Genomic DNA, 14,694 nt, shown 5'->3' with positions numbered 1-14,694 from the left:
AAGGTTTCCCAGAAGGCCCAGTTGCTTGATCATGTCGAGGCAACAGCTTGAAAAGTGCCGTGGCCAAGACTGGCCTGACCTTGATCCTTCCTTCGACTGGCTATTAATCCCCAGCTTGTGCTGGCTCTGAGAAGCGCTGTGTAATAGATTGCATGTCATCTTGTGTGCTTCTAGGGCGCCGGCATTGGCATGCAGTATTTTCTGCCTAACTTCTCAAGGACTTTAGTGAAGGTTGTAGCGCACAGAGGTGGGGGTCCCAGCCTTCAAATTCTGCCTGGCTCTGTCATTAGCTGAAACAACATTGCGAACGTTGCTCTTGCCCTAAGGGAGAGAGAAAAATCATTTAGTTCCCTGCAGTTTCTGAGATGCTTCATTTACTATTGTCAGTCCTTGCTAATGCGCACTTTCAACAATGCTGCTGTCTCTGCGCCCCGCCCCACCCCCTTTGTAAGGGTTTCTTGTTTTCATTCATTTCTTCCTCCCTCCTGCACCTCCTCTTTTTTGGTTTAACCTTATATATTATAAGTTGATTTTGTTTGTATTGCTGATAGAATTTTTAACAATAAAGTCTCCTTCCTCCTTCACTACTCTTGTCATAGTACACATGAAAATTGCCAGAGTTCTCATGATCTTCTGTCAGTTGTTACGGTACTTCGATAACTTTAGTATATGGTTCTGTCTGTTGCATTTTATGATGTACATAAAACTTTATTAAGAATACATGTCATGCCATTGTTGTATTTGCTAATAGCTATATAATACCCATAGACTTGAATATCTTGTGCAATAAGGCACTAAAGCTGCAAAGAAGTCTCAAAAATCATAGTTTCATATCACTACAAATAATTCATCTTCCTTTTCACATTAAAGCTAATATTAATATCTGGAAATTAATAATTATAAAATATATTGCTAGTAAATGATAAAATTATAAAACTTGACATCTTTATCACGCTTTACAGTTTTCTTCTTTTATTTTAGAAATTATGAAAGTATGATAACACATTTACAAGAGACTTGGAAAATACAGAAGAAGGTTATATAAAGTTCTACTATATATTACAACTATTTTTTATTAGATAAATTAAGATTTTATTTGGAATTTCAATATCAAACTCTCAAAAGTTGCTAGAATGAATATACAGAGTGTTAGAAGGATATAGTAGACTTGAAAACTTCGTTGATGGCTCAGTGGAAAAGAATCACCTGCTCATGTAGGAAACCTGGGTTTGACCCACAGTTTGGGAAGATCCCCTGAAGAAGGAAATGGCAACCCGCTCCTGTATTCTTGCCTGGGAAATCTCATGAACAGAGCAGCCTGATAGGCTACAGTCCACGGGGTCACAAAGAATTGGACACAGTTGAACAACTAGACAATAATAACAACAAAGTGGAACTGTAAAGCACTGTGAACCAATTCAATATAATTAAGGTTTATATAATAGTCACACAACAGCAGAATACAAATTCTATTCAAGTTCCCTTAGGCTAGGAGACACCGGAACATATCCAGGGATATACAACAAGGCACAAAATTTTCATGGTCTAAAGGTATTCAGATCATATAGAGTCTGTTATCTCTGTGGAATTATGTTAGAAATCAGTATCAAAAAATATTTGAAAATAACCCAGTTCTGAAAATCTAACCTCATATCCTTGCAAATATATATGTATAATTCGTCTTTCCTTTTACATTGAAGCTAAATATTAATCCCATAATTCATAATTACACAGTATATTGCCAGAAAATAATTATAAAACTTGACATCTTAATCATGCTTTACATTTTACAGTGTATTGTCAGCTATAATATTAGTAGAGACGGCTACTAGACAAATGACACTTGAATAGGTCTGCAGAGCCCCTTTTTGGAAGGTAGCAAAGCAAACAGAGTTGCAGAAGACTTTAGGATCGTTTGCTTTCTTGTGAGTTTCTGTACTAATTGTTTCTACTAAGCCACACATGTTTGAATGTCTCAAGATTTTTGTTCTTAATGATCAACCATGTTTACTATTCGAAATTTCTAGATGTTCTTAATGCTAATAGTAAAATTTTAAACAGATCCTTATGCCATGGCATTTTATGATACCCCACCTATTAAGAAGTAAAGTTAAGATCAAAAGGACTATTTAGTAATTTTAGAAATTTGGAAGTTGGTTATTTTATTGGTAAATGTGTCCGGATACAGTTAGCTTTTGTAGATGTAGAGGTAAACGATTCAAAAGAAGCTTCCCCGAGTTTACAGGCTGATACTGTCCTGTATGGTGGTATTTGAGAAAAATGATCAGAGATGTTTAATTTTCTGTTTCTAAATGCTTTTGCAGCTTTTGCATGTATTATTTGAATGACATTTGTCTAGACAGAGGACACTCATGAAACGCAAAACACCCATTTCCGCACAGGATTGCTGAGTCTGCTAAACCCCTTAGGGCTTGTGTTTTATTTTGTCTGTGACTTCGTGTTGGAAAGTCTTCAATGGAAATTCAGCAAACTGTCATGATGCCATTCAGATCATGAGAAGTGGGCTAAAGGTTTAAGAGGAAAACTCAGAAGCCTTCAAGACTGGGTATAGATGCATGAAATAAAATTCGGGAGCAGGGGCCCCTAAATTTCAAATGATCTTCCATCCTCATCCTTTTAAACGTGTCAGCAGCGCAGTCTGCCACTAATTTCCTTGTGTTGCGGAGACCCTTAGCCATCTCTCCCAGCTGCAGGCTGCTTACTTTGCTGAGTAAGTCACAGGGCTCTTGGCAAGAAGAAGGAAAAATGTGTCACTGTTTTGAGCAAAGAACTGCATTTTCTAAATTTTAATTGTTGGATCTTCATTGTAACATTTAGCCTACTAACGTTTCAAAATATTCAGGAGGAGTTAAGTCTCAGTGTGGATTCCGCATTGACTCGCTGCTCTCTCTGCCTGTTTTCCCAGCAGGTAGACCGACCTACACCAGCTTTTATGTCTACTGCAAAGGCCCGTGTCAAGGAGTGCAGCCGGGAAAGCTCAGGGTGCGGTGTAGCACCTGCCAACAAGCAACGCTCACCTTGGCCCAGGTAAGGAGACGCGGCGTGGGCAGCCTACCCGGAAAAAGAAATGTGTGTTCCCAGATTGCCTTTCGGGGTTTCTCATCAGATATCACCCATCACCGGAAATTTGCCTTCCATGTGGTTGTAATGATTAATGATATCTGAAGTTACTTTCTTTTTTTTTTTTTTGCATTTCTTTTCCATGGGGATCGTCTTGATCCCTGTCTCCTGTACAGTGTCACAAACCTTGAGGTAAGTCATACCTCAATAAAGAAATGAAAGGTAACTTGTGGATGCAGGACCAGGATGCGTATAACATACTGTTGGAAATCACGATGCACTGTGGCCTCCGCTCGTTTTCTACAGTCCCCAAGCTGAGAATGTTTTGTACGGTTTTAAGTGGTTGGGAAACTTCAGAAGAAGAATATTGCATGAGCTATGGGTCATGACGTGAAACTTGCATCCCGGCGCCATCATAAAGTGTTGACACGTGGCTCCTCCCATGTCTGTGCATGTTGTCTGTACAGTGTTCTTGTGGCCTGGTCAGGGTTGAGCCGTGTTCACACAGACTGCATGGCCTGCACGGCCAGACATATTTACTCTCTGGCCGTTTAGAGAAAAGGTTTGCCCGCCAAGCTCCGATATAAAAACACTGGCACAGTGGTTCAAGGCCTCAGCATGATAGCAGTGTAGAATCTGTAGAATTTAGGCTAAAATGATGTGGATGCTGATGTCTTTAAGAGATTGAAGGACGTTCTGATCATCTTAGTGCTGAGACAGAGCCCAGGATGCGCCAGAGCAGAAAGAACTCTGCTGGCAACAGGGGCTGACACGCAGAGCTGCCCCACCTTACCCATCAGGCCCCAGTGATGGGTAGTGCCTTTAGATTTTGTTCTGCAGGCTACAGGACGAAGGCAAAGTGTCACAGAGACCATGCATAAAGGGATGTTTTAAGACTGTTTCTTATCACTATAGCTGTTTATCACTGGGACTGAGCATGGTGACAGATTGCAGGCAAAGAGGTTAATTATTCAACTATATATATAGGGTTCATAGCTGAGGGTCTAGATTACTGCGGTGTCTTGGCAGACAGGTGGTAAAGGAGTGCTATGAAAGAACCTGAGGGAGGTACTCATTAATCAGGAAATCGTGGCTCGCTGACGCAAGCCTGCGAAAATGGAATTACTCACAAATGTAATTCAAAGCTCCATCACGATAGAGCATTTCAGCTCCAGAGGGGGATCCACTCAGGGAGGCAGATCCACAAAGGATGCCTGGGTTTGTTTGCACCCACTGGAGTAGACCTTTTTCTTGGCGTCACTGGACAGTACGTCTGTCTGGAAAATGGGCTGCTCTAAATTTGGTTCTCTCCTGGGCCACAAGCCTTTCTCAGTGCAATCCACAGCCTCTTCTGTGCCTCTGATCTGGACTCCGGTCCTGGTTGCCTTGGCTTCCAATGGCTTTTAATAAAAGACAGCAATAAAAAATCATTACTGAATTCTAAGCTTAATTCTTTTCATGCAGCATCTTATTTAATTATTTCATAACACTCTGAGTTAAGTACTATTAGTAACCCTACTTTAGATTTGAGTAAAATGAGGCTTAAGTAGATTAAGAAAACGGGAACTTACACGTGGTGGATGAGGGGCTGAACCAAGTCTGGTGAGGCTCATCATCTAAGCTCTGCTGTCTCCTCCTCTTTACCGCACAGACCTGCTGACCTGAGGGTCATGTGCCCAAAAAGCCTCGGTGCTCAGACAGCTGAAGTAGAAACTAAGTCAGATGCAGGCAGTGGGCCTTGGTGAGGACCGCGGAAGGGGGTAGAGTCAGGGCCCGCATACAGGAGGCTGCCCCTGCCAGTGGTTAGCAGTGGTGGTGGTGGGGGTAGAGGGCCACCCACGCTAGTACTGAGTCAAGAGAAACCACAGGGGTAACATTTTATGTGAAACTTCTCGTTTAAAAATATTTTTCATTGGGGGGAGAGATAAAGCAAAAGAGAAAGAAACAACCTGGCCATAACTGCCTAATGTTCCAAAGTAGAGAGTTGTAGGGGTTAAATGATATGTGGATATTATGTGCTTATCAGAGCCTGGCATGTGGTAAATGCTGGATTAAAATAAGGTGTGGTTGGGAGGGAGCAAGGTGTGAGCTTGGAACAATGACTTTGGAGCTGGGCTGCTGGGTTCTGGTCCCAGGCACTTCCCTACTTCCCCTTTATGTCAACTAGGGGACATCTGTTAACTGAGATAATTGTATCTCTGTTTTATTTGCTGTGAAAATTGTTTAATATATGAAAAACACTTTGGACTGTAGCCTGAACACAAATACTTAGAAACCTTAAATGCTTTATTATTGTTATTTTGTTAAAATACATATATACATTAATAACATGTATATATATACATATATACACACACCACATACACTTATACATACTTCACATGTGTATTCACACACACGCACACTTCACTACGACACCAATGCAGCATCTGGCTGACTCCTTTTAGAGAAGCAGAAACACCTCCTTTCACACCCTGATGATGACGAAGCTTTGTGATGAAGTCAGGTCAGCGGGCCCCTGGACCAGTGCTTCCTTGGAGGGACGATCTCGTCCATCCTGTGGTTTCAGGCCCATTGTATCGCAGACACCCACTCTCATGACCGGCCCGAATTTGATCAGTTCCCAGAACTGCCCCGCATCTGATTATTAAGTGCAGACTTTTATTCCTTCTTCACTCTATTTAACTCTGTGCGTTGTTGACCACTCCTTAAGTCTGTCAAGAACTGCCTGGCCTTTCCTCTCATCATTTCCTCTCCTGACAGGCCAAAACTTCAACTGCATTATTACAGGCATCATTACATTTTTGTCCTACATTCTGTGCTGCCATCTATCTGTCTATGTTCCAAGAGTCTGTAAGCCTCATAAGATCAGATAACTGATCGGTTTGGATCCCCAGTAAGGGGACCCAACCAACATCTCACATGGTGTGTGGCCCACCGCGGGTGGCATCTGTATTTGAACTTTCACACACTGGTTTGGTAGATCCACAACCATTAGAAATTCTGTTTGCCTTTTTATAATTATATTAATCATAGCAAGTATGATTGTTTTGCCACAATTTACTGCCTTCCTTCTGTTTATATGCTGGTGATTGTACGTGCATGCTAAACTGCTTCAGTGGTATCCACCTTTGCAAGCCACCTGTATTTTTCTCTAATTCTCATCACAGACCTGAGAAGAAGCTATCATTATCCAAGGTTTTTAACAAAGAGACTCCATGAAATTAAGTAATGAGTCCAAAATTACATGGTTAACAAATGTTGCTGCCAGGAGTGAAAATTATTTTCTGTGTTTTTCTCCAAAGCCCTAGCCTTTTTTTTTTTTTTTTTAAGGATAGATTGCATGCTATACTGATCTGCTAATAAATGTCCTATTATACAACTATTTCCCTCATGTTTTAACTATCATTCAGAAGTGCTCTTATAAAAAATATGGCTAAGGATTTAAAGAAAATGGAATCAAAGATTCTTTATTTAATCTAGAGTTTTAGTACAGTTCTTAGATGTAGTATAACTGATACCTGGGCTTCCCTGGTGGGTCAGCTGGTAAAGAATCCACCTGCAATGTGGGAGACCTGGGTTTGATCCCAGATACCCTGGAGGAGGCATGGCAACTCACTCCAGAATTCTGGCCTGGAGAATCCTATGGACAGAGGAGGCGGGTGGGCTGTAGTTCATGGGGTGGCAAAGAGTCAAACACGACTGAGTGACTAATGACACACAATACACAGAGCTGGTTCCCAGCAAGTGAATAGCATTTCGTTTACTTTTTTATTAAAAACAAAAACAAAAATGCATATGTGGAATCTTGAAAAATTGTACTGAAGAATTTATTTACAGGTCAATAATAGAGAAACAGACATAGAGAATAGACTTCTGGACATGGTGAGGGGGAGGAGAGGGTGAGATGCATGGAGAGAGTGACATGGAAACTTACAATACTGTATGTAAAATAGATAGCCAATGGGACTTTGCTGTATGGCTCAGGAAACTCAAACGGGCTCTGTATCAATTTAGAGGGATGGGATGGGGAGAGAGATGGGAGGGAGGTTCAAAAGAGAGGGGATATATGTACACCTATGGTTGATTCTTGTTGAGGTTTGACAGAAAACAGCAAAATTCTGTAAAGCAATTTTATCCTTCAATAAAAAAAATAAGATGCATACACGTAGTACTAGCTTCAAACAATATCTCTCTGGAACAGCTGACTGATCACACTGGCAGTTGGCCTACAAGTTAAGTCTTTGCAAAGATTTAACAGGTGAGTTATGACCAACCTAGATACCATATTAAAAAGCAGCGACATTACTTTGCCAACAAAGGTCTGTCTAGTCAAGGCTATGGTTTATCCAGTGGTCATCTATGGATGTGAGATTTGGACTGTGAAGAAAGCTGAGCGCTGAAGAATTGATGCTTTTTAACTGTGGTGTTGGAGAAGACTCTTGAGAGTCCCTTGGACGGCAAGAAGATCCAACTGGTCCATTCTAAAGGAGATCAGTCCTGGGTGTTCATTGGAAGGACTGATGGTACAGCTGAAACTCCAGTACTTTGGCCACCTGATGGGAAGAATTGACTCCTTGGAAAAGCCCCTGATGCTGGGAGGGATTTGGGGCAGGAGGAGAAAGGGGACAACAGAGGATGAGATGGCTGAATGGCATCACTGACTCAATGGACATGAGTTTGAGTGAACTCTTGGAGTTGGTGATGGACAGGGAGGCCTGGTGTGCTGTGATTCATGGGGTTGCAAAGAGTCAGACACGACTGAGTGACTGAACTGAACTGAACTAGCTAAAAGGAAGGGTTTCTAAGCAGAGGTTAGACAAGCCTTAGGTTTCATTCTTCCAAAATTTATAAAGATCTGCAACTTACACAATTTTATCTGGTCAGGAAAAAAAAAGTTACAGAAGAAATAGAATCTCGTGTAGCTGACTAGTTAGGGAACAGAGTGTGGTTTACCTGAGCTTCTTCAGGGAGCTTTTTATACACAGGGAGGAAAAAATCTACTTGGCCACTTGGGTTTTTTTTTTTTTTTTTTAATATAGTTTTATTTTTTCTGGTCAAAAGAATTCAGTTTGGAATAAGCCCCATGCTTCTTATGAGTCTTAATAGGAACCTCCTAATTATTTTTTTTTACTGTTGGTAAAGTGATAGAGTTAATTGCTCAGTCCTGTCTGACTCTTTCAGACCCCATGGACTGTAGCCTGCCAAGCTCCTCTGTCCATCGATTTTCCCAGGGAAAAATACCAGAGTGGGTAGCCATTCCCTTCTTCAGGGGATCTTCCCCAACCCAGGGATCGAACCTGGGTCTCCTGCATTTTAGGCAAAATCTTTTCCATGTAAGCCAGCAGGGATTTATTAACATTTCTTCACAATATTTAAGTGTTGCATGCAAAATAATGAGCTGTCTCTCATAGGTAATACTCTAAGGTTGAATTGTTGAAGTGTTTCATATTTAATGTGAAACTCATAATAAATTAACAAGAAAGATGAACAGTCATTTCCATCATGATGTTAGGATAGGGAAACTGTGGTCTGAAGCTTTGTCCTGACCTTGAGGATAACTTGAGAATCACCTTATAGAAACTCCCAAGTTTTCTTTTGTCTCCAAATCAAATGATCTTCTCTAATTTATGGTGACCTTGACCAGGGTTTCCATTAACTGAAATAGCCTTTAGAAAAATGAACACTCACTGGAAAATAGTGAGCAATGACTGATTGGAAAAACATAGCAGGAAGCCAATTTTCAGTTGCCTGTTCAAAAATGTTCCGGGTACGTCCACACAGAAATGACATGGGGTTGAACCCAGAGGGAGGTCACTTTGTCCATGTGTATACATTTCTGATTGTGATAATGAATAACAAAATTAACGATTTAAAAATAACCTGTGACATTACTGTTTCCTTCAGTAGATAGGAAGTGCAAAAAATCAAATGACGAGTATATCATATGCTTGAAGTCTTTTTTTTTTTATCTAGAAAAGTGACAGGAAAAATAAGATTTCCAAGATGTGTAGATTATACTCTATTTTTAGAATTAACTAGAAATTATAGAAGAAATGCATGTTGGAAAAAGAAGCAGGATGAAGAGAAGGAAAGATGCTTTTCCCTCTCCCTTTCTCCAGGATTCCTGCCAAATTCAAGGTTAGAATATCAGTAGGCATGGTTCCTTGTACCGTCTGTCCTGTATTTAAATTATAACTGTTGGTGGGGAAGAGTGAGCCTTCCCGTAAAGAAGGAAGTTATATATATATGTATATAGTCAGATGCGGCTCTTAAGTCAAGCTCTCAAAGGTTTCCTAGGGCCAATGTTCAAGCTGGATTTAGAAAAGACAGGAACCAGAGATCAAATAGCCAACATCCATTGGATCATCAAAAAAGCAAGAGTTCCTGAAAAATAGCTCCTTCTGCTTTATTGACTATGCCAAAGACTTTGACTGTGTGGATCGCAGAAAACTGTGGAAAATTCTTAAAGGGATGGGAATACCAGACCACCGGACTTGCCTCTTGAGAAATCCGTATGCAGGTCAAGAAGCAACAGTTAGAACTGGACATGGAACAACAGACTGTTTCCAAATTGGGGAAAGAGTATGTCCAGGCTGTATATTGTCAGCCTGCTTATTTAACTTCTATGCAGAGTACATCATGAGAGATGCTGCGCTGGATGAAGCTCAAGCTGGAATCAAGATTGCCGGGAGAAATATCAGTAACCTCAGATATGCAGATGACGCCACCCTTATGGCAGAAAGTGAAGAGGAACTAAAGAGCTTCTTGATGAAAGTGAAAGAGGAGAGTGAAAAGGTTGGCTTAAAGCATGGTTTGGTTCATGGGGTCGCAAAGAGTTGGACACGACTGAGTGATTGAACTGAACTGAACTAGGATGATAGCTTTAAAACAATTATAAGAGAAGTATTTGCAGGACTACATAGAGAACATAGAGAATATTTGGCAAAAATCACAAACTTAAGTACATTCATGAAACATAAAGGAAGAGATAAGATTTCTTTAAATAAATTTTATTGTATATTTTATGATTTCACTGTAAATTGCAGTTAAATGTAACATGTTCTAAAACAGGGTGGCTTTGTTTATTGGTTACCAGTACTGTTCAGTGATAGAACACACGTTCCTCAGAGGCTTACTCCGGAAGGGCTTGTGTCATCTTAAGCACTGATGGTTTGCTGGTACCTTTGCTATCTATGACCCTTCACTTCACAGAACTGGGCATCATAGTATTGAGTCTTCAGGCCAGCAGGATAATGGGGAATAGCCAAGCCTGTCTCATTTATTTATAAAAGGAAATAATAACATTGATACATTTAAGGAGCCTTTTTGCAGACTTCCCCTTACATCTCATTGTTTATGACCTGGCCATATAGCCACTAATAATTACAAAGAAAGCTTGAGAAGCAAGTGTTTCCCAAAGGTTAACAGTGTAGCCATATTTCACTCAGGCAAATTTATTTATCTGTGGGCTTTTGTCCATCGCTTCCCCAATCGAAACCGTCGTTGTACTAATAAGGAGAGAAGATGAGGTGGACCCCGGTAGGCAGTGACTGAAGGTGCCGTATTTGTCTACCCACAATTATTTTAGATCACTTTGATGAACTCATCAGTCTCCTTACTGCATTTTTATTTTATCGGCATCTACTCTGCATCAGTGTGGCTGCACTAAGGGGGTGTGGCCAGCCCTGAACTTGATTTTGAGTGTGAAATGCTTCTGCTGATTCAGGGGTTGTTTCTGCTCATAAATGTAACTCCCTGGTTTCCTACAGAAGGAAACTGATATATTTTCCATTTGACCACTTAGAAGCTTTACTAAGAATTATGGAAAGAAAAAAAAAATAGATCTTTAGGGCAGTGGGTTAATTTATTTGTTCTTTGCTTAAGAAGAAAATGGCTCTAAAACCTCACTGGGGAAAGATAAATACAATTTAGTAGGTCTGTCATTCTCCACAGCAGAATTTGGTCGATACATTATAAAGAATGACCATATTACCTGGTGCTAATAAAATGTGAGGGGGCAGAGAGTCACATTGAGAAACCTACAGAATTAAGCAAGACAGTGCAGATCATGACTGCAGTTAGTTGTTTTTTTTTTTTTTCCAGTTATTTTCCAGAAACACTGGCGCTTATGCAGGCATGCCATCGTCCATCTGGGAATATCAAGCTACCTGCATAAATGCATCGCTGAAGCCAGATGAGAAATGGAGAGGTTAATTGACTTCTCTTGGGTCCACAGTGAGAGAGGAGCCAAACTGAGAATTCGAAATCTGGGGACGCAGAGTTTAGAGTCTTGTTGAAAGCAGCCATATTGAGTTACATTTGTTTTCTTAACTGCAACTGAGGGAGAGTCGAGCCTTTCTCTGCAGCTTTTTCCTGAAAAGAGTCAGGTTTTTCAGGCTACATTTCCTAAGGCAGGAATGAAGATTTGGGAACTGGGTAAAAAGTGAAACACATATATTGTCCTTCAGTGAGGAGAAAACAGAAGAGCATTGGCTCATGTGGAAACAGGAAATCCTGAAATAAAAGGGGAGGCTCTCATAGATTATGACAGTTTTTAAGTGACTCGGCTCTACTCGTTTTTTGGAGGCTTTATTGTTGTTCATTCGATAAGCTAAGCCCGACTCTCTGTAACCCCATGGTCTGGAGCACGCCAGGCCTCCCTGTCCTTCACCATCTCCCGGAGCTTGCTCAAATTCATGTCCATTGAGTCAGTGATACCATCCAATCATCTCTTCCTCTGTCGTCTCCTTCCCCTCTTGCCCTCAGTCTTTCCCAGCATCAGGGGGCGTAACACTGAGGAAGTTAGAGTCCTCAGCCTGAGCCCCACAAGGGTCATTCAACTCTCTGAGCTCTGCTATAACCCTGTAGTCTCTTGTTAGTATGAGTAAACCAAGAGTTCTCCCAGCTAGTTTCATGAACTGGATTTCTATCGTCAGAATGACTTGGAATTTTCTGTTACATCTTCAGTTGTGCATTGTGAATTTCATCTTAATTTACAAGGATATCTTAATAAACATCCACTGACCTACTGCCTAGGAAATCACCTACAGTTAAAATAGTCAGACCGCCATTTTTTAAAAGTGACATCTCATGGACAAAAGAGTGTTTTCCTTCATAATCTCTTAAAAATATGCAAAAAACCTATTTTTTTCTTTTTCTCTTTCTTAGTGAATGTGTGCGTGCTCAGTCCCTCAGTCATGTCTGACTCTGGGGCCCCGTGGACTTCAACCTAGCAGGCTCTTCTGTCCATAGGATTTCCAAGGCAATAATACTGGAGTGGTGGTCATTTCCTGGGTTTGAATAAACAGATAGTACAGATGGTATATATGTGTGACCATAAAATGAACCGAGTGTGATCGAAAATATCAAAGCCTCTGTTAACTGGGTTCCCTCTACTCCAGTCCATGACAGGACTCCGTGCCCCGAGGCAGGGCCTGTAGCTTTTCCACTTTCGTGCTTTAGCACCACACATGATGCCCATTTGTACCTGTTTTGTGGAATAAATGAATAGCTGAACAAAGGGTGTCATAGTCACTGTTTGCCTGGATCCCCCTGAAGTATTAGAACAGGAATGAACTTTGTAGTCATTCAATCTAAATTCCCTCCCAATCCAGAAATTTCTCTTATAATATATCCTTAGTGTTTGGTCATCTGCCTTATGCTCAACAACCTCTAGGTCCGGGGAAATGATTGCTTTACTTTAGCTTACTCTCTTCACTGTGTGGAACTCTAAAAGACAGAGAGTTATTTGACCTGAAATCTGTCTTCACTCATAAATTATAGCTCCGCTTTTTGAAAATAGAACAAAATTCAAAGAATCTTCCATCTGTCAGCTCTTCGTATGTTTAAAGCAGCTAAAATGATTCACTTCCTAGTTCTCCTTTTCCCTAGCAAATGCATTGCTTTCAAATGTAAGAAAGGCAGAAGGTGTCTCCTGGCCACAAAGAAATGCACTCTTCTCTCAGCAGCTTCAGAGTCATAAGAGGTGGAGCAAGATCATGGTTGGAACCGGGAGGTGGTGAGGGGCAGGGCCAGCAGCTGCTGGTGGAACCTGGATGGGACTTGTGCGGACTGGCTGGGCTGATTCCAACATCCCTGAGAAGAAGCCTGACCTGCGGAAAAGCAAGAGCAGGAATGCACATAGGGACTTCCCTGTGGACCAGTGATGGTTAGGGTTGCGGACTAGAGAGATGTGGTTAGAAGTGGCAATTCTGAGACAGCAATGTGTGATGGCCATGAGTCAGGAGCTGAGAACACAGGATGGTTGATAACGGCGCTTATTGAGCACTTGAACCTTGATGCCCAGTGGTGATTTTTTAAAATGAGCTCCAGGCAGTTGCAAGCCTTTTGCAGCTGAAACGGCACCACCCATCAAGCTGCTGCTGAGCTCCAGCACTTCCTTTTGCTTTTGATGCTTTTGGTCTTTTGCTAAAGGCCTGCCACAGCCTCCTAGTAGGGGACAGGTTCTGTTGTTTTGGTTTTGTTCTGTTGTTGTCTCTCAGTCATGTCCGACTCTTCCTGACCCTCTTGCCTGTAGCCCGCCAGGCTTCTCTGTCCCTGGGATTCTCCAGGCAAGAATACTGGAGTGGGTTTCCATTACCTTCTCCAGGGGATCTTCCCGACCCAGCGATGGAAGGAGATTCTCTCCACTGAGCCACAAGGGAAGCCCAGACATATTCCACCAAGCCAAATGGATAGCTTTTAAGTTTCAGATTCAGTAAAGAACACCCAGTCTCATGCAGAGCAATCAAGAGAGCCAAAACCTCTCCCTGCACTCTCCTGCTTGGGCCTGTGTGAGGACAGGCCCCCTCTTACTTCCCATCCTCACTTTCACCCCTGCTCTACCTCTTTCCTCCCTTTGGCTTCTCTGCCTCAGGGCTGAACTCAGCTGAGAGAGCTAAAGCAAAGATAGACGGGGAAAGTTCTTGCTTGACTGGTAACTGTCCTGGCATAGCTGTGAGCTGTCAGGAGCTGGCAGGTGTGAAAGCCGACTCTGTCTCTTGGCTGCTATCCAGTTGTCTAGAGGTCTCCGGGGGGAATTCCAGGTGCCCCTGAAGTGATGTGCTAATGCATTTCCTCCAGCACCGAGTCCTCCCTCAGCTCCTGGTTTCTCGCTGCTCATTTACCTGGTTTTCTCCCTTGGAGTCTCTTAGGCCCTCCAGGAGGTCTTGCTGGGAAGAGTGTAAAATGGTGTTAGTGAGGTGCTTTCTCGGTTTCCAAGGGGAACACTTACACATGTTTTGCTTTAGTAAAATTTGGAAGCACAGGCTGAGTCCAATGTAGCTGTATCCACAAGGAACTAGCCCTGTAGATTTTCCAAGTGGGCCTTAGCCCCAGCCTCACTGTCTGCCCCCAACTCTGGAAGATGTAACTCACCTCAAGCTCTCGGAAGAGACATGTCAAGCTTGCTGAGTCACTGCGCTGAAGGCCTTTGTTCTCCATTCGAGATTAAGGGGATGTCCCACTGTGTTGGGATGGAGATGCAATGCACCTTTCAACGCTGAAATCGTCTTCACTCATGATCTGCACTCAGTCTTCAACTCAAGCTCCGAAGGGGCTTCCCAGGCGGCAGTGGTGGTAAAGAACCTTGCTGCCAGGGCAGGAGCCGTG

The 14,694-nt window shown here is 42.0% G+C and overlaps 1 protein-coding gene across 1 annotated transcript in view; it reads left to right on the top strand.

The window, feature by feature from the left end:
- Positions 1 to 14,694, top strand: part of PRKN (parkin RBR E3 ubiquitin protein ligase) — a 1,215,957-nt gene that overhangs the window by 419,753 nt on the left and 781,510 nt on the right. Inside the window, exon 4 of the mRNA XM_040238940.1 lies at positions 2,927 to 3,048. Coding sequence (XP_040094874.1) covers positions 2,927 to 3,048 — 122 coding nt within the window. The remainder of the gene's footprint in view (positions 1 to 2,926; positions 3,049 to 14,694) is intronic.

This window comes from Oryx dammah, unplaced genomic scaffold (assembly GCF_014754425.2).
Source record: "Oryx dammah isolate SB20612 unplaced genomic scaffold, SCBI_Odam_1.1 HiC_scaffold_4, whole genome shotgun sequence".
In the NCBI taxonomy this organism is placed as follows: domain Eukaryota; kingdom Metazoa; phylum Chordata; class Mammalia; order Artiodactyla; family Bovidae; genus Oryx; species Oryx dammah.
This window is presented reverse-complemented; position numbering and strand designations above follow the sequence as displayed.